The sequence below is a fragment of the Pseudomyrmex gracilis genome, unplaced genomic scaffold, assembly GCF_002006095.1.
Source record: "Pseudomyrmex gracilis isolate BER0280 unplaced genomic scaffold, ASM200609v1 scaffold_48, whole genome shotgun sequence".
NCBI classification, from domain to species: Eukaryota; Metazoa; Arthropoda; class Insecta; order Hymenoptera; family Formicidae; genus Pseudomyrmex; species Pseudomyrmex gracilis.
Window position 1 is genome coordinate 385,779 of NW_018020632.1, and position 18,912 is coordinate 404,690.

Here is an 18,912-nt window from a genome sequence, read left to right on the forward strand (position 1 = left end):
AAAAGACAAATTAAAAACCCGAGGAAAAGAGACTGTTGCGGTGTATCGCACACAGTCACATACATGTGAAGCATGAATTATTTTGTGCGATTGCTTTAGCACTTGACTTGGCACACAATGAGCCTCAGAGAGACAGGCAACATTCTTGCAACAGATTGTATTATCTGTGCAACTTGCGAAGCAACTAAATTATAGAAAAATCTTCAAACAAAAAACACGTTTTCAAACTTTAATTTGTGTAGACTTTTGCACTATATTTTTAATAATATAGAATTTAGAAAAATCGTCAAAAACACTTTCGAAATCGTTTTGTTTGTTAATTTGCGAAAGATGTGGAAGATACGAAAAAAAAAAAATGCCGTGGAATTTGAGCACATTTGCGTTAAAAGGATGCTGATTTCTTGGTGCTATACCGTTGGCTTAATGAAGTAACGGGTCACAGACTCCCAAATTGCCTCTTAGAACGGAAATCCGTCGCCTCCCCTTTGCGAAAGGGGCTTGTCGTGAAACAATTATTTTTTGCCGTTCCACTTTTTCACGACCGCTCTGGAACATCCGCTATGGGTGTTATGAGGTTGACAAGACGATCCTCTCTTGTAAAAAAAAAAACCTTTATGGAGAAATGAAACAAAAAAACGCACACACACACACCACACACACACGTAAACGCATTGTATTTCTTGCTTCAATTTTATTTATATATTTACACGTAAATATATATATATATATTATATATGTATATATATTATATATCACTTCTTTCTGTCTTTTTGTCGCTATACATGCACGTGCATAGCGATATAATCCTTGAGATTTAAATGTAAAATCTGCTATTGCCTTCTAAAAAATTCGTGCAGATTTAAAGATATACATATATATATATAAGATAAAGAAACAAAATTCACATTCGCGCGCAATAAATTTTTCTTCTCTTTTACGCGTGAGAACATAAAAAAAAAAAAAAAAAAAAAAAACGTTCACAGAAACAATTAAAATTTATCAAATGGGCCGAGCATAATAATATTCAACCGCGGTCAAATTTCAATCAGGTTCGTTCGCGAAATTCGACGAATCTTCTGGCGACAACGCGACAAAAAAAAAAAAAAAAAAACTATCCAAACTGCCACATAATACTGTTTCATTATTGTTTTTCCGTCGACTTTTACCATCGTTTTCATATACATTATACATATGTGTTCGCATATCTTTGCCTATTTTACAAGTGCTGCTAAAACAATTATTTTGCCAAAAAAATAATCTTACACGTTGAATTCCCGTTTCTTAAGTTTGATACAAAAAAAAAAAACAAAAAAAAATGATAATAAAATGATAATAAAACATCTTGCTAATTCTTTATACAATGGCACAGAACAATGGAACGTCGACTTTTCACAAAGTTGTCGTCGCTTTCCGGCAGATTCTCTTTTCTATTCGCCTCTAAACTTACTCGACGAAACACTTTCTAGACACAATGATATATAATATCGATTATTCCACTAAATCGGATCAAACTCGGCTCGAACGTATTTTTTTCTTGACTTTTTCTTTTTCTTTTTTTTTTTTTTCTTTTTGTCTTTTAGGAACTCGTACATATTACATACCTTTTCGTGTTTGACAAGTACAACGACGAATAACGAAGAATACAATTATAATCTTACGTCTATAGACCCTCATTGAGTGAATTCCGTGATAAAATAAATTTCTTGCATCGCGTAGCTTCATATACAGCAAAGGTGCTCTCTGGACTTGTCGGTTTTTTTTTTTTTTGTTTCTCGCCGTGGCGAGAAAACCGTTCGTGCGCACAGAATTTAAGCCTAATCTCTGTGAATTGCAACATCTCATAGAATTTTAATTTTTAATTGCGTTTTTTTTTTTTTTTGGTTTTGTTTTGTTTTGTACAAAACTGCTGCGGCGTCGAATCAAGCGGTGAAATGTCACACGCGCTTCTCACAACGTTATTAACATTTAACTACTCACGGTTGTTGCTGCCATCTTATTTACGTGTTGTGAAAAAAAAACGTATTATCGAAGAAAGCATCTCTTATAGTCGCTTTCTCTCTATTTAACGTCCCGTTTTTTGATTCAAATAAATAATATACAGTTTTTTTTTAAAAAACAATGCAAAATTGCGGCCAAAATCTAAACATCATCTCTGTAAACTTGCGAAATATTTATAAAAAAAATGCAATCTCTTACGTTTCGCTTATGCGCACAAGTATCCGTCAAAAATATCCTATTAGTACCTCTATAAACGTAAAAACAAAAAATTCATACACCTAGCATTAACACACTTAAATCGTATATTCTTATTTTTCTTTCTTTCACGCTCGATTTATATGCTTATTATATAAACTATATGCATTGTAATTTATATTAGAAAATAGTCAGTGTGTCTCTTCGTAGCAATTGCAGCATGTTCCACGCGAAGATGCGGTCATTCTCTCTTTCGCAGAAAACCCGTTTTTTATTTTTCCCCTTATACGTCCACACTTCCTTCACAATGCAGCATCAAATTTCAAAACATTTCGCGACAAAATGTCGCAAAAAATTTTATTCGGATCAAATTGTAATCCAACATATTTGATATCGCAGACACGCGACAATCAATTATATCGACGATTATTAATGCGTGAGAAAGAAAACAAATTGTCTGCGAGGCTCTTTCGGATGTTAAATTGCAACCTCTATACCGTATTTTGTCAATCAACCGATAATAATCTTCAAAACGCGGCATTAAGAAGAAAGCGTTACTTTGGTTGGAAAGCTGCTGTATACGAAAAAGAAACTTTTTTATGGCATCTGCTGTGTGTTTGTGTTTATTGAAACAACTTTTTAAATGAAAAGTTTGTCTCGCCAAATTTTGCTCGCGTAAACTACTTGCTTTCGCATCGAATCTTGATACAAAAAAAAAAAAAAAGAAAAAAAAAAGTTGTTTTCGCCTTTTCCCGCTTCGCGCGCGCATACGAGTTATATAAATACACAATATAAAAAATGCATCGATAAAATGTGTGACATCTCGAAAGTATGTTTCTTGACAATCCATAAAAAATATTTACTATATGTACAAATTGTCATTTTTTTTTTTCCCCCCGACTGGCATCTATGTTCTCTCGCAAACGATAACACTGGCCGAATTGTAGCTGCTTAAATCAATTTTGTACATATTTTGAAGAATTTTACGATGCCTCTCTCTCTCTCTCTCTCACATCCCGACCACACGGCAGGTCATTTCTTCATCGTTCACGATGTACATGTATATTCGTATTTCTACAACGTGTATCGTATGAATATGCACGAAAAACTGTTGTGTAAGCACCCCGTGCTGAGATACTCTCACACAAAAGCTTTTCCTTCCTTGTCATAAAGCTTTTTGTCTATATTCAAAATTACTCATATTATTTAGTAGCGTCTTGGCACATTTCTTTTTTTCCTAGCATGTAAATAATTTTCTTTGTAATTGTTTATATGACGTTCATGCGATTACCAGCGGCTCGTCGTCCGAGAAGCCTCGGATCACAGGGCTGTCTTCTTCTTCTGTAAAACAAAAGAGAAAGTATATATATATATATATCGTCTTTTTCTGAATTTTCGTATATCTTCTTTGTTTCCAATTGTTTAAAAATAAATTGCTCACCCAAACCGTCGGTCGTGCCTGGGAAAGTCGCTTGTCCCCGTCTCGTATCGTAGTGACTATTGGCGAATTGGGTAAAGCTGTTCGAGAGTCTCCTGTGTCGAACGACGAAATACGCCAGCACTACGCCAAGCGCCACGACGATCAAACATATTGGTATAGCAATGGACAGTATGTTCGACGTGTTTATCATAACCGGGAGTTGCAATTCTGTCAAAATAAAAAAGAGATGACATAAAAGTTTTTGTTTTCTTTAGAACGTGTATGTGTTTCACAGAATGTTATCCTAGGATTTTAGGAAACGGACAGCGTGTCTTTTTCTTTCAAAAGAAGACTTGCCTGATATTCGCGCGCTCCATGGTTCGCTCAATGGGCTTTGGTATCCTTCGTCTGTGACCAGACGCGCGGCAAAAGTATAAATCTTGTCCATCTTCGCGTCCTTGTAGTGATAAGGCGGCGGATCTTTGGTAGTTATTATTTTGGCGAGCGACTCGTTCATTTTGGAACCCTCGATTACCAGAATTTCGTAACGCCAACTGGCATTGGTCCGGATGCTCTCCGGCAAATCCGGTTCTTGCCAATAAATCAAACATTCCGTGTTATCGTGCACAACGGTGAGCTGATGGGGTGGTTTGATGGGTGGCGCCGTGAAGATAAACGGCTGACTGGGTATGGCATTGTTGACATCGGTAGCTACCGTAATGTTGTACTTTCCGCCGTACTTGATCGAGTGAAACGTGTGCTTCATAACTGTCTCATTGGTCGCCTTTAACGTCACAACCGTCAGCTTGTGGGAAATCATTTCCTCAACGGTGATCTGCAAACAAAACCGCAACGCGCGGGATCGCTAAATGTTCTCGCAAAAAAAAAAAAACACATCTTGGACAAGGAATGTTTCCTCGATAATTAAAAAAAAAAGAAAAAAAACTTGTAATTCTCAACGCAAATTATTTTCTCGAAACAAAATTTTTCACCGACCGTGTAACTGATGGCCTCGTCGATTATTGGACAACTCGCGCTCCACGAGACAATTATACTGTCATTTCTGTCTCGCAACGGTGTCACTCTCAATCTCTTCGGAGGCGCGCGTTTGTTGTACTGCGTCGTGACCGCGATCGGTGCATGCAAAGGTCCGGCTCCGTAATCACCGTAAACGCCAATGGAGAAGAGATAAGACTCGCACGCCTCCAAGTCCTTGATCGTAGCCGTGTGATTGGTAGTAAGAATCCTGTGATCTGCACGAACAAAAAACAAAAAAAAAAAGACTTGTTTAGTAACAATAAAACTCTCCAACAATGTCAGTATAATTTTTAAGATATCAAAGCAACGTGATACAGAGAAACGAGCGAACGCGCTGCTATCTATCTCATCTCACCTTTGAAGAAGTCTACTAAGTTGGTAGCGTAATAAATAGCGTACTGCCACTTTATCTTTCTGTTACTCTTCGGCGGGTCCCACGTGAGCTTCACGGTGGTTCTCTGAGACTTTACCAGTTGCGCGTCGAACTGGGTTATCGTCGGTAGCGGCACGCCGGTCGTCGAAGCTATTATTGTAGTTACTTTGCCGACGTAAGTCTTCTTCATCGCGCCCACCTCGAAAGTGTAGGTAACGCCTGGCGCCAAGTTTGTTATTTCCTTTTGGGTGTCATTGGTAATGAAGGTTTTAAGAAGCGGATAGGATGATCCTCCCGGCAAATGGATCGCCTTGGGTGTGATGTGATATCCGTCCACGTCCTTCATCTTCTTCCATCTCAGAGTTACGGAGTGATTGGTACTTTCCATCACTTCGAGATCTTCGATATCATCGATGTTAGCTGAACCGTCGAATACGAAGGTAACGACTTTCGACGAGACCGACTGGTGTTGTCGATTCTTCGCTATGATCCAGAAGTTGTAACTCTTGCCCGCCTCGAAGGCCATGTCGATAACCGCCACGGTCGTTGGCCGAATAAATTCCAGCGGCGGTATAGGCGGCGAGACGTAACCCTCGTAGCTTACGATAACACCGTTCGGATGTAACGGCGGTTTCCATGTAACCTCCACTTGAGTGCCGTTCTTCTGTGTAACTTTCAGTTCCACCGGTTCGGATGGCACACCCTCGTTAGTCATCGCGACCAAGTACTTTGCCGGCGGATACGTGGTGTTCTCGTTACCCTTCAGCCTCACGTAAACCGTCATGTTATATTTCGTGTACGGTTCGAGATTGTTGAATTGATACTCAGTTTCTTCGATCCACTCGGTGGCGTTGTGCCACTTGGCGTTCGGTATTGCCCGCGCGATCGACGGCAGAAACTCAAACGTCACGTTCAACGGTATTGGCATCCACCAGAAGAGAAAGAGACTGGTATCGTTGATGGAACGCTCGTCCACACCCATCACCAATACCTGGTAGACACGTGTTTTGTTCTTCTCGCAGTTGTTCTCGTCAAAACCGTCGAAACAGTCTTGATTGCCGTCGCAGTAAGACGCAAGCGGGAAGCAACGCGTCCCGTCACACGGGAAGAGACCCGCGTAGCACGACGGAGTTGCGACCGGGCTCACATCGTGATCTTGACAACCAAGTTCGTCGCTACCATCCGGACATTCCTCGCTACCGTTGCAGATGCTCGACAACGATACGCACGAGCCATCTTGACGGCACATGAACTGATTTTCTTCGCGGCACGACAAGTGTCTGTGCTCGCAGTGAAGCTCGTCTTCGCCGACCAAACAATCCTTCGAACCGTCGCACACCCACGCGTTCTCGATACAATCGCCGTTGTAGCATTGGAACTGGTGCTCGCGACAGTTGCGCGGCTGTTCCGTCGTCTGATACGTTATCGGAGACGTGGAGTCTATATCAGCGGTGCCGCAGCCAAACTCGTCGGAATTGTCGCCGCAGTCGTCCACGCTGTCGCATTTCCACCAATAGGGCACGCATTTTTTATTATTGCACATAAACATCCAATCGTTGCACGTGTTGTTCGAAGGTACGATAGTTGCCAAAGGCGGTGGTAAAACGGTGGTTCGGGTGGTGCAGTTTAGCTCGTCGGAACCGTCGGGACAGTCTCTGTCGCCGTCGCAGGCCCACGACTTGTAGATGCATCGATTTCCATTTTCTTTGGTGCTGTGACACGTGAACTGCCACGGCTCGCACACCATATTCGTACAATTCTTTTCGTCCGCGTTGTCGGCGCAGTCCGACTCGCCGTCGCACTTCCACGCGGGCGGTATGCATAGATTTTCCTTGCAACTGAATTCTTCGGGTCGACACGAAAATCTGCTCGGCTGAACGGCCTTGTTCGTGCACTGTCGCTCGTCCGAACCGTCGCGACAGTCGTCCTCGCCGTCGCAGTGCCAGCGATGCGAGATGCAACGGCCGTTGTCGCACTGAAACTGCGTATCCGTGCATTTGACGTACGTGCAATTCATCTCGTCCTTGTTGTCCTTACAATCGCGATCCATGTCGCACACCCAGTACTTCGGTATGCACTTGTTGCCGTCGCACTCGAAGTTGTTGGGGCTGCAGGTCGAACGGTTGCAATTTACCTCGTCCGAATTGTCGCCGCAATCGTTGTCGCCGTCGCACTTCCAGAACTCGGGTATGCACACGCCGTTGCTGCAAGCAAACTGATTGGCCGAACAGGTTTTGGCTACGGTCGGACACGTGGAATTGGCAAACGGTTTCCTACCACCCGGACATAGACATTTGTTGTCCATCATCTCCATGCCGTCCGGGCAGAGACACACGTGGCTTTTGTTCGGCGCGCCCAAGCAGATGTGAGAGCACGTGTTGTTGGTCGCGCAATCGTTCGTGCCGATCTGAACGCTGTGCGCGAAGACCTTCAGGTCCATCAAACCGGCAATTTGGAAACCGACTACCGTGCTGATCCCGATACCGTGATCCTTGTTGGCGACGAATATCATCGACTGCTTCCAATCGTCCCAGTACATGTTATCCTTGAACACGGCGACCGCGAACGGATGCGACACGCGATTGTCGTTGGCGATGATCTTCTTGAATTTCTTGCCGTCGAAATCCGAGGAGGCGATGTAATCCGCTCTGGCGTCCACCCAGTAGATGCGTTCGGCGATATGATCGATCGTTATTCCGTTCGGCCACTCGACAGTAGGTTTGGTGAACAATCGTTTAACTTCCGTGCCGTCCAGATTGGCTCGAGAAACCGACGCGTTGCCCGGCGCCCAATCGGTCCAGAACATGTATCCGTTCATAGGATGTACCGCGATGCCTCTCGGCTTCTGCAGATTGTTCGGTCCCAAAATCGTTCTGCGCATTCTGCCCATAAGAGACATATCCGTTCGAATTATCTGTATTCTCATCTTAACACCGTCGACGAAGTATAGAACGTTGGACACCCAATCGAAGGCCATACCCTCGATGGAACTTAACTCGGTCTCGACAAGAATCTCGGGATAACTTAGACCGTCCTTGAAGCATTGTCTGCCGATCGTGTCGTTCACAATATCCGCCCAGTACAAACAGTTGTTCTTCATGTCGAATTCGATAGCGATGACATTCTTCAAATCGTGCACAGGTAACGTTTCCGTCATTCCGTTCATCAGATCTATTCGCGTTATATGTTCTCGCTGAGCGACCAACAAGAATTCCCGTTTTTCGCTCAACGGGCAGGGTATCTCGTCCGGCTCGAAGTTCCTCGCATAACCGTCCGTACACTCGTCGTCGGTTATCTTTACGTAACCCTTCGTGCGATTGTAAAACTTGCCGGACTTGCATGTGGCCGGTACGGCGTAAGGATCGTATTCGGCTATGAGCGTCTTGTTGCGAATACAGTGACCGTCGGAACGCACAAAACCGTAAGCGCACTCGTAATCGTTCACGTCGCACAAGCACTTTTCCCATTTCACCGGCCGATTGTAATCAATGCCCTGATAACAATTGACGTTCATCGCGCGTCTCTTGTACGTTTCTCTACGTCCCAACACACATGACATTTGCGGCTGATCGGGACTCGACGGGGACCAGAATTTGTAATCATCGTCCGTACATTCTCTCTCGAACACGTTTCGCAGATCCACTTTGATTATAAGCCACTGATGCATCCCGCTGTCCGATCCGAACATGGTGAATACCGTGGTGTTCTCGCCTGGTTCCGTCATGAGACCGTAGACACGCAGCATCTTCTCGTTGAAGACGTAAGTCTGCCACGTCTCACCCTCGTCCGTCGAATACGAAATATTTCTGGTCTCTCCGCGCGATTTGAAATATTTCACCGCGACCAGCAAACCTCCGTGATCGCCCATGTTGAAAAAGTAATATTCCTTCAGCACCTCTTTCCACGTTAGACCCGCGTCTCTCGACACAAACAATGCCGGATGACCCTTCAGACTGTGTCCGATCACGCCGGTTGCCATTATTATTCCGGGCGCTGATTTCGAGCTCATAATTGTGACGGATCTCGTCACCGGATACAATTGACTGAATCTCTGACTTAGATGCAAGTTGCAGTCTTTTCCACAGTTAATGTAATGGCCGCTCACACTCGTCTCCGGGGCCTTAATGGTGTTCCAAGTGACACCGTGATCAAAGGTGATTGACGATCTCAAATGCTCCGGTCCGATTGAGCTTGATTTCGGAATGGTTTTCACTTGCGACGCTATGTATATACCTCTAAGACCTTCTACCTTGTACAGATCCGTAAACGCTTCGTCAGCCACGTCACTATAAATAGGAAACGAAACAATTAGAGAGAGAGAACAAATTGAATTAACGAGATGATTTGCAGCTTTTCAGCTTTGTTAAATAACATCGTCAACTTACTTCAACCAGCTGTCCTTCCAGGTGCTATTGGGGAAAAATGTTAGGATGTTGTCCAGAGACAAAGTGAATATGGCTCTTTCGTTGTCTATAAGTTCCGACACGTAAAGATTGACCGTGGTCTCGCTGTGCGACACCGAGATGAAAAGTCGATTGTGCGACACGTCCACAATGTGATAATCTTTGCAGTCAAGTTCTGTGTTAAAGTAAGCCAAAACGAACGGCTGACCTTTGTAGGAAACATAAAGATCCAGATGTTCCGACGATCCGTTCTGTGTTTTGAAACGCGATAGAAACAAACATTGAGAACAGGCTGAACAAACAGTTCTTAGTGACACAACAATATACGATCATCGCGCGATATCTTACCTTTGAATTTTTCATTGTGGCAAACATGTAGTCTCCCCTAATTTGAAAATCCTCAACATTTTGAATAACAACGATGAATTCTTTTCGAATGGCCGTTCTTATTCTCATCGGGTTACTCAATCTTTGCATCCACATGTATCCTAAATTTTGCATGTCCAGTTTCAAAACCGTGTTGTGACCAGTGGGCTCTATGCGCTCCACAAACAAGGTGCGATAGGGGGACCAAAAGAAGGCTTTCACGTAGTGATGAATTGGCGTCCACATTTGTCCGTGATCGGTTGATATCCACAACTAAAAAGCATTGTTTTAAAGTAGAAAAAAATAAATAAAAAAAACCATCAATTTTACACCTTCACAATAATTAAGTTCGATCTCACAAGAGAACTAAATGATTGTGTTTTTGTTTTTTATATCCTTTTACCTTTCGCGACATGTCAACTTTGTCGAGCGCCACGAGTACTCGTGGATCCAATTCGTAAAACGAGACTTCGTTTGGATGAAACGGCACCGCGATCCTCTTAATTGTCTTCCCATTGTCGGACGTGATGAAGATTAAATTATTCGTACTGTCCACGAAAACGCACTGTCGAGTTTGACAAAAAGCCAACAAGAGATTATTTTTTTATTGAGATTTAAAAACAAACGTAAGATTATTTTTCACATAAAAAAAAAAAAAACATACATAAAAAAAAACAAAACATTATAGTTCAGTGTGTCACGTCGCGTAATCGTAAAATTTCAACACTCACGTGTTCGTAATACTTTGGATGATTGGTGAACTTGTCCACAACCGCATATTGAGCATTCGGTTCTTCTGAGACTTTAAACATTTCAGTCTTATTTTCAAATGTATCACCGTAATCGTAACTTATGTACACAGAGCTAGGATGGGTCGCGGAGGTAACTCTGCTAGTCTGAAAGCGCATCACTGGCGTGCTATCTCTCGCTAGACATATTATTACATTGGAGCCTTCTCCGACCCAATGTACCATCAGTTGCTGATGAGAGTCGTTTAAAGCATTGACCTGTAATGACAAGAAAAAAAAAAACAAACAAACTGTTACTCTTGGTAGACAAGAAGGATCATGTATTGCAGGAAAGTATTGTAATATTATACAAATTCACAGATAACAGAATAAATGTGTGCTGTCACACGCGAACAGCATGTAAGAATAAAGATAAGAGATAAGAAATAATTTATATACACACATATATATGTATATACAAGTACGCGTTTTCCCTATTGGACAAGTTCCGTATACGCGCACGACGCATTGAAAACAATTTATTTTTACAATCTATCTCTACAATCTACACGTATATAATAATCTCAACACGAAACAAAAAACAAATCTTATTGATTGATTGCCAGAGAGTGTTAAACACAAAAGCCCGGTTGCAATATCTCTAATTATAGATTTATTCGCAAGATAAACACACTCTTCGCATACTCTTCAACATTCCATTAACCAGTGACAAACGTGTCATGTAACAGGAGATGAATCATTACGTATGCGTGATTCATGGAAAATTACAAGCAGCTTGATTTAGCAATTAATACAGAGTTGCTTCGGTGTCTTAAGTGTCAAAACAAAACAATAGCGATTCTAAAATTCCTGTTTAAAAAAAAACACAAAAAAAAAATCGATTGGAAAAACCAAATTAACGCAAAGTATCGTTTCGTTACGCGCCAAAGCATTAATTAGCAGATTATATGAAGCAGAAAGAACGTAAATATGCAGAAGACACCGAACAATCGGGTAAAGGTCAATTTTTTTTGACAAGCTAGAAGTGAAAGTACACTATCCGGTTTTTTTTTTTTTTTTCGTATACTATTATGATACATTCCAAAGTAATCCTGAAAATACACACACACACTGCGAACTAATCTCTATGGGTAAGTTCCACTTGCTGTTCGCGACGTTCGTCAACGTTACCTATCTTTGTTTAAACTTTCGATGAAAAACAAAGATAAAATGATATTCCATGAGCGTTGCGAACGGCAAGTGGAACTTACCCTATGCAAGCTTACGATGTGCTTCGCGTAGAGACACCGGGTCTCCTAGACCCAATCAAAGATTTCAACCGGTGTTTCTGGTAAAAATTAATTTTCTTTTTTTAAACGCTTATATCTTTGAAAATACTTGAAGATAAAAAATTTCTTGTGTTTCGCCCGACGCGGAATCGTTCGAACTCTCGCGATTCTCGAGAAAAACAAATTTGAAAAAAAAAAAATATATCGATTTTTCGCGGAGATATTCGATTTTAAAATCGCGTGGGTCTCGCAGACCCGGTCTAACCAGGGCCGTTTTTTGTGCGCAAAGGATTTAATATCAAATCTCAATTATTGCGGTAGATTAACGGATCTTTAAAATGTTTCAAAGGCAAAAAAAAATCTCCTAGAGAATATAAATGCGAAACCGGAGGGATCGGATACTCGTAACCTTAGAAGATGATAATCGGTTGTTATCTGTTCAGATAAGGTGGGGTGCTTCCAAGTATGCGTGTATGACTAAGCGTGTGCGACACAATGACGCACAGAAAAGGAGATATAGAAGAAATACCGCATAGCCATATCTGTAACTACAAACTATAACTATGTGTTTGCGTGAAAATGATGAATATTTCCGTAACAAACGATTTTTCGCGCGACTCGTCGCAAAATAAATTGCGGCGCGCACTTTGGACTGACAAACGAAACGTCGTCGTCGATCCGCTCGCACGAATGAAGTCTCGCAGCGGGTGACCCTGTCCCTTCCTCCCCCTCCCCCGGTCGAAGAAAAAGAAAAGGGAGAAAAGCTAAGGGGGGAAAAACAAATAAACAAAGAAAAGAAATATAGAAGATACGGGAGGAGATAACGCGGGTTGTTGACCCCCCTTGCGTGTCAATAACGGAGCGGGGACCGCTCCGTTTCGCCGAGATTGATTAAATTTACTCCGGAAGAGAGATAATACGAGCAATTATGCTCGGACATGTCTGCTGCGCGCCGCGCGCACAAAGACCGCGCTTGTCCGCGCGCGCTCTCTCGGACGGTCCATTGGGAAAAATTCCGCAAGACGACGATATACAGCATCCAGCTGAGAGAGAGAGAGGGAATGTGTTATATATTAGTGTGCGTGTGTATGCGGCAAACGCACACACATATGTGTGATAGATTATATGTATCGACGTGTCATACATGTATATATATATATATATATATATGCGGTTTTTGCGACGTGTCTATTGCGCGACGTCGCGCGATGTGCGTTTCGTTGTCGCTTTTTTTTTAAAAAGCCTCCACGACGAGAAACGTCACGGTCGAAATTGCGACGCATCGTTTGTCCGACCTTCGGAATCCTCTTCTCGTACAACGATGGGATTTGGCGACGCGCGGGAGAGAGAGAAAGCGAGCGAGCGAGCGCGCGCGCGCGCGCGCGCCGTACGTACCTTCGTCGTAATGTTTGGGTTGTTGTTTGGAAACTCCGTAGGAGACGGGGATGGATTCGTCGGCGCTTCTCGGCGCGCGCGCGACGACGACGACGACGATGACGACGTTTCATCGTAATCCCGTCGGTCGACGATCAACGGTCTTGGACGCGGCGAATCCCCGATATCGTCCGCTAGATGCAATCTCCTCGCTTTGTCGCCGTAACGCACGCCGTAATCGCACTCCGTCGGCAGAACCAGATGGAGATACAACGCGAGATAAAGGGCCGCGCTGGCCGTAATCAACCGGCCGGCCATCTTTCCTACACTGACTTTCCTTTTGACAGAAAGAGTGTCTTTATACGAGAGCGCGCGCGGGGAGAGGAGTGTGCGTCTCCCCCGTTTTGCGGGTGGAGATACTCCGATTTAAACGGCGCATGCGCGCGCCGCTCCCAATGGGAAGGTTTGTTTACCACAGACGAAATGATTTATTGGCCAGAGCGTTTGGAAAGTCGCGCTTTCCCATTGGACGCGCGTCGTCGCGCGCGCGACGCGTTTGATGAAAACACATTGATCGCAATTCAAATTTGTAAATCTGTCTTAACGATCTGCGAAAAAATCTGTCTTCTCTGTGCCCTACTTGCGCGTGTTATCACAGATCAGATTGAGTCACGCACAACCGGTGCAAAAGTCATTTTGCAACATCGAATTTATCAATAAATAAAACATCGAGCATTATGGTTCTCTGGATGAAGCGTTTTTTTTTAATCAAGGTCAGCTCGATAAGAGATTTTATTTAAATGAAATATCGTATAATTATCATATATATATATATATATATATACGTATGTAATATTATGGTCGATTTTATAATCGCATACTTGACGCAACGGCGAATGCAATTGTATCTCGTAACGTGATCTTGAAGTAATCTCGACATCGGTGATCGATATTTGTAACCTTATTGATTTGTTCGCGCAACGTTTATTGCGTGTTTTATTTTTTCGACATTTAAAAAAAAAACAAAGAGACATCTGCAGTGACCCAAACGTGTAATCTCCGCAACGTTTTGATCAATTTTGTCAACAATTTTGCGCCGCAAGAATACATTGAAAAAAAATACTTATCGCACGTGTGATTTGAAATTGTGAGTTTTTTAAAATATTTTATTTGTTATAATAGAGAGAAAACTATGAAGAGAGAGCGCACACGTACCTTTCTCTCCCGAAATTCTCAACGTGGTCCCGGCTGTGGTTGGAGTAGTTTAAAAACTGTTGCTGGCTGTTGAGGCCCCCCGGATACAAAGGCGAACAAACATCATCATCTCAGATCCGATGAACAAAGAAAACAAAAGGCTCCATAGAATTTCCAATAAAAAAAAGTCAATAAATCATCGTTTAAGCGGCAAGTAACACTTTTAATGATGAGCCGACAAATGTAACGATAAAAGTATATTAGATAATGAGTTTCACTTCCTGTGCGGTTAAATAGCAACCGCTGTCACCAAGCGCGTCCGTATATTCATCCTTGGAGATCGCTACGCGTAATACGTACGTAATCGCCTTGATAAAACGCGTTTGCGAATGCGACACAAACTGCTCCGATCGTAAAAAAAATTCGAAAAACAAAAAAACGTCGCGTTTCAAAGAGAATAAAAAAACACACGCTGGGAAGCGTGATTGAAGATTGACGGACAACACAGCGCGGAAAAGTTGAAAATTTTTCTCAATCAGCGCCGCTTTTTCGAGCGATCATTTATTTAAGAGCGCAATGTACAACACACATTTCACACACAGTGTGTGAGTGAAATTACACACAATACCTCGCCAATTTTCGCTTCACGTTGCGTTAATTCGCACGCGTTGATACACGACAACTTGTCGAATTGATTGATTGATTGATTAATTGATTAATTGGGACGAGAATGACGTAAAAGCGTGTTGTTTGTTCGAGTCGCTTCTGTTTTTTTGGAAAGATTTTCCGCTCGAAATCTGCGAGAGATAAGGCGCGCGTTTCGATTTTCAATCAATTTACAAGCAAGCAAATTCAAACAATGTTAATATTTATTTTATCCACACAAAATAACGTAGGTAGAAATAGAATAAATAAGCGACTCTAGTGAGTACGAACTAAATCAAGAATTAGATCTTTGAGAGTCAAACGCTGTTGGATGTGTACGCGCGAAACAAATTTTTAACGTGTATTAAAAATCAATACACGTATAAAATTCAAATTGAACAACAATTTGAAACGTACATCCAACGCGTGTGGTCTCTCAAAAAAAAAAAGTTCTGTTTCTTGATTTAGTTTAGAAATATTTTCTATAAACATTTCATCTGTATAAAATAAACGTTCGTAATTGTTTAATTAGCTCTAAATTGTTGATCCGATAGTAATTGGCGTCGCAACAAAACTCGAAACGCGCGCTCGTAAGTCAATTGCAACAAAAATCACAACCGAGACAAAACACGCAGCGCGTGTGTCCGCAACATCCTCGTAGCTGCTTCGTCCGAGCTGGCAATGAAACTTTCGTGACCGTTTATTTTTAATATTCTAGAATAGCTCCTTACGTGCGTTTACTGCAAAAAAAGAACATGTTTTAACGCCTTTTATCTTACCTTCTTTTTATCGAGAGACAATTGAATGATTTATGTTCACAAACAGGAAAACGACGCGGGCGGGCGTTAATTAATTACGTCACACGTCGATTACACAGTCGTCGCTTCTTGCTTTTTTTTTTTTTTTTTTTTTTTTCTAGTGAAAAGTATTTTTGACGCGCATTTCGCATTCGCGCTGATGGTTCACCAAACGTCACGCTCTATTCACAACTCCGGCGAAAAAGATTTATCTTGTTTTACCGACGTATTTGTTTTTTTTTTTTTCTGTTTTTTTTTGCGGCGAAAGTTGTTTGTTCAAGCTCTTCGCCAAAGTGCGCGAATAAAAATTGTTGAGAACTGTGCCAGGTACGCGTATGTATCCTCAAACATTGTCGTGTGCCAACGTGCGCTCGCCACATGTGTGTGCCTTTGCCTCCCCATTGACATTTAGCGCGAACTAATTTTGCGAACTCGCGCTTTTGCGACGGCCGACCATTGTCGCGCACATCGCGACGACCCGATGCAAATTGTACATACACACGTATGTTACAAACGCTTCTACAGCTCTCTAGTGATCCATTGTTTCGCCAACGAATTAGTTCGCGTTAAACGGAAAGAATTGCGGGAGAATCAGAGGAGAGAATAGAATCTTGAGACAGTTTTATATTTGCTCATTTGTTTTTTTTTCGGACGAGTGTGTCTGTCAGTTGCTTTTTTTTTTTTTTTAATACGTCGAGAGAAGTGCTACAGTCTTATTCCTGGCACCGAGTACGCTTTTGACAACGTATCGCATTTTTTTGTTTTTTGTTTTTTTTTATTTCTCAATGAAGCTATAAAAAGGCACATTAAAAAATTACACATGATCTTAATCAAGTTCGAAAGGTAAAATTAGTGCGCACACACCGTTGTGTTGTGTCCTCGCGCGTCACACAATGACAATGACAAGAAAGTGAGATTATATTCGAATATTTCGTTTTACAAAGTGAAGAAGAGACAAAATCAATAAGGCGAATTATTTTTATATGACATTAATGCGTAGAGTATCAGATATACAAAGAAAACACACGTATTTTTCTTTTTTTACTGGAGGAGAAAGGTAATTGTGTGCCACATCTGCGTTTATTTTATTATTATTTTTTTTTTGATTTTTGGTTTTTTTTTTTAATATAATCGCGAACATCAGCCTGAAGGATATGTACGTAACCAAAAAAAAAAAAAAGTTGTAATATAATTCAAGCGAGTATTCAATGATACGCATTCAAGTTCTTTTCGTATTAAAGCGCCCCTGTTTAAATTACAGATGCATTCGTTAGTTATAGTGTGATTTAGAGAATCATTATAACAATGACATCTAGTGAAAGCTGCCCTGATACTTCTTTCTTGAAGATACAAGAAGGTAATCGGACGACACCTCTTTTATTCGAAGACAAGAAGCACGAGGCTAGTTTTAAAACGAAAAGAGCCACAATGTTTTTAATAATTTGACAATTATTATTATATATATATATATATATATTATCTATTATATAATAACTTCTTTTATTTTCTTATAATTTAATATATGTTTTCTTTTTTATCGCGTTTTGTATATTTTTATATAGATATATATTTATTTATATATATATATATATTTATATATAAACACATAGCTCTATGACATACCAAATGTTGTGTTTGTTTTTTTAAGCAATGCGACTCTGATACTCAATGTTTTTTACGCTAAAAATGCACATGCATAAAATTATATAAATGTTAAGCAAGTATATGAATATTTTTGATTAGAATTATTCTCTCGCGGACAATATATGTGTATGTGTGTGTGTCTATGTGTGTATGTAGTTGTATATGTATATATACAAACGTCTGAATAATTTCAAGCTGCGTTTTTAACTGATAACGCACAATCGCTCTATAAAAACATAAATATCCCATCTTTTTGTACGTCGAATCGAAGAATTAAAAAATGTCGCATGTCACTAGAGCGATGATGTAAGTATAGATCTATACTTGCACAATATATAGTATAGTATAATATATAGTATATGTGTAGTATACATATATATATTGCCATATATACATACATAAACTAATATACTATATATCACGCGTAGCATTTCATCGGTTGCTATTTCACAACATGAGAAACTACCTCCTATACTTATACCATCGACTAGAACTGAGAAACAAAACGTTAATGCCGAATCGATCGGACGAGTCGCATTGAGTTGAGAAAACGAACAAACCACATCGTAATATATTCTCTCGCGTAAAACAACAATAAATGTCAAAATACATTTATATTAAAAAAAAATAAAAAATAAAGGTTTCTCTCTACGTAAGAATTTTACATTGATGAAGACTTACACTCTAGAATAACAAAATTGAAGAACGTGATAAATATTAAAAAAGAAAAAAATTCTTTAAACAAAAAATTTTACAAAAGAGAAATACAGAGTCCGCGAAAAGTCACGCCAAATGTCAAGTTGGGATCAAGTGAGACCGATGTAAATGTAGAAGATTTGCGAAAGTGATATTATATACGGGTGTATAATAATTTACCGTTTATAAGCGCTCACTTAATACAAACTGTGCCATTTGCGCGCGAGTGTAAATTTTTTTTCAAATATCGACTTTTGTTAAAATCTTCCAATTCTGCAAAAATGAATGATATATTTGGGATCGTACAAGAGGTGAGGGAGAGGGGGGAGGGGGAAACTCTCTCTTTTTTTGTTAAGTTATTACACATTTTCTTTATAATTCTTCAATGCAATTTTCCCTTCAGAGGGCGCTGCATATATATATTTAACAATTTGTTAAAAGCTAGTTTCATAATAATATTATGTCCCAAGTTAGTGTGGTTCTTTCTTAAAATATATGGCAGTCATTCAAACGCAAACGGACACGTTTGCGGGAAAAAAAAGTCAAGTAAAATACTGCGGTGCATTATATATATGACATAATGAAAGCAATTATATCCTAAGCAATTCACGGATGGAATACTTGTTTTTTTTTTTTTTTTTAATATCGTTGGAGATGATATAACTTTTCCGTAACGTGAGAACTTGTGTGTAAAATGCAATGAAATGCATGTTAAAATATTAAAAAAATTAACTCCATATATATATATAAAT

At 40.6% G+C, this 18,912-nt stretch overlaps 1 protein-coding gene across 1 annotated transcript; it reads right to left on the bottom strand.

Moving 5' to 3' along the window:
- Positions 1-1,538: 1,538 nt before the first annotated feature.
- LOC109853393 (sortilin-related receptor-like) lies at positions 1,539-13,502 on the bottom strand. The gene is made up of 10 exons (XM_020425478.1): positions 13,206-13,502; positions 10,525-10,800; positions 10,197-10,358; positions 9,776-10,066; positions 9,410-9,678; positions 5,007-9,310; positions 4,610-4,866; positions 3,971-4,448; positions 3,635-3,841; positions 1,539-3,534 (listed from the first exon to the last, which is right to left on the bottom strand). The coding sequence occupies exons 1-10, from the start codon at positions 13,500-13,502 to the stop codon at positions 3,473-3,475; spliced, it is 6,603 nt and encodes a 2,200-aa protein (XP_020281067.1). The 3' UTR covers positions 1,539-3,472.
- Between the last annotated feature and the right edge of the window lie 5,410 nt (positions 13,503-18,912).

Bases quoted from the DNA above. Each gene is read 5' to 3' on its own strand.
- LOC109853393 (XM_020425478.1), bottom strand. From the start codon at position 13,502: ATGGCCGGCCGGTTGATTACGGCCAGCGCGGCCCTTTATCTCGCGTTG. The intron at 9,311-9,409 runs GTAAGTTGACGA...TCCTATTTATAG, and splicing joins TGGAAGGACAGCTGGTTGAA to TGACGTGGCTGACGAAGCGT. The intron at 4,867-5,006 runs GTGAGATGAGAT...TTGTTCGTGCAG, and splicing joins CTTAGTAGACTTCTTCAAAG to ATCACAGGATTCTTACTACC.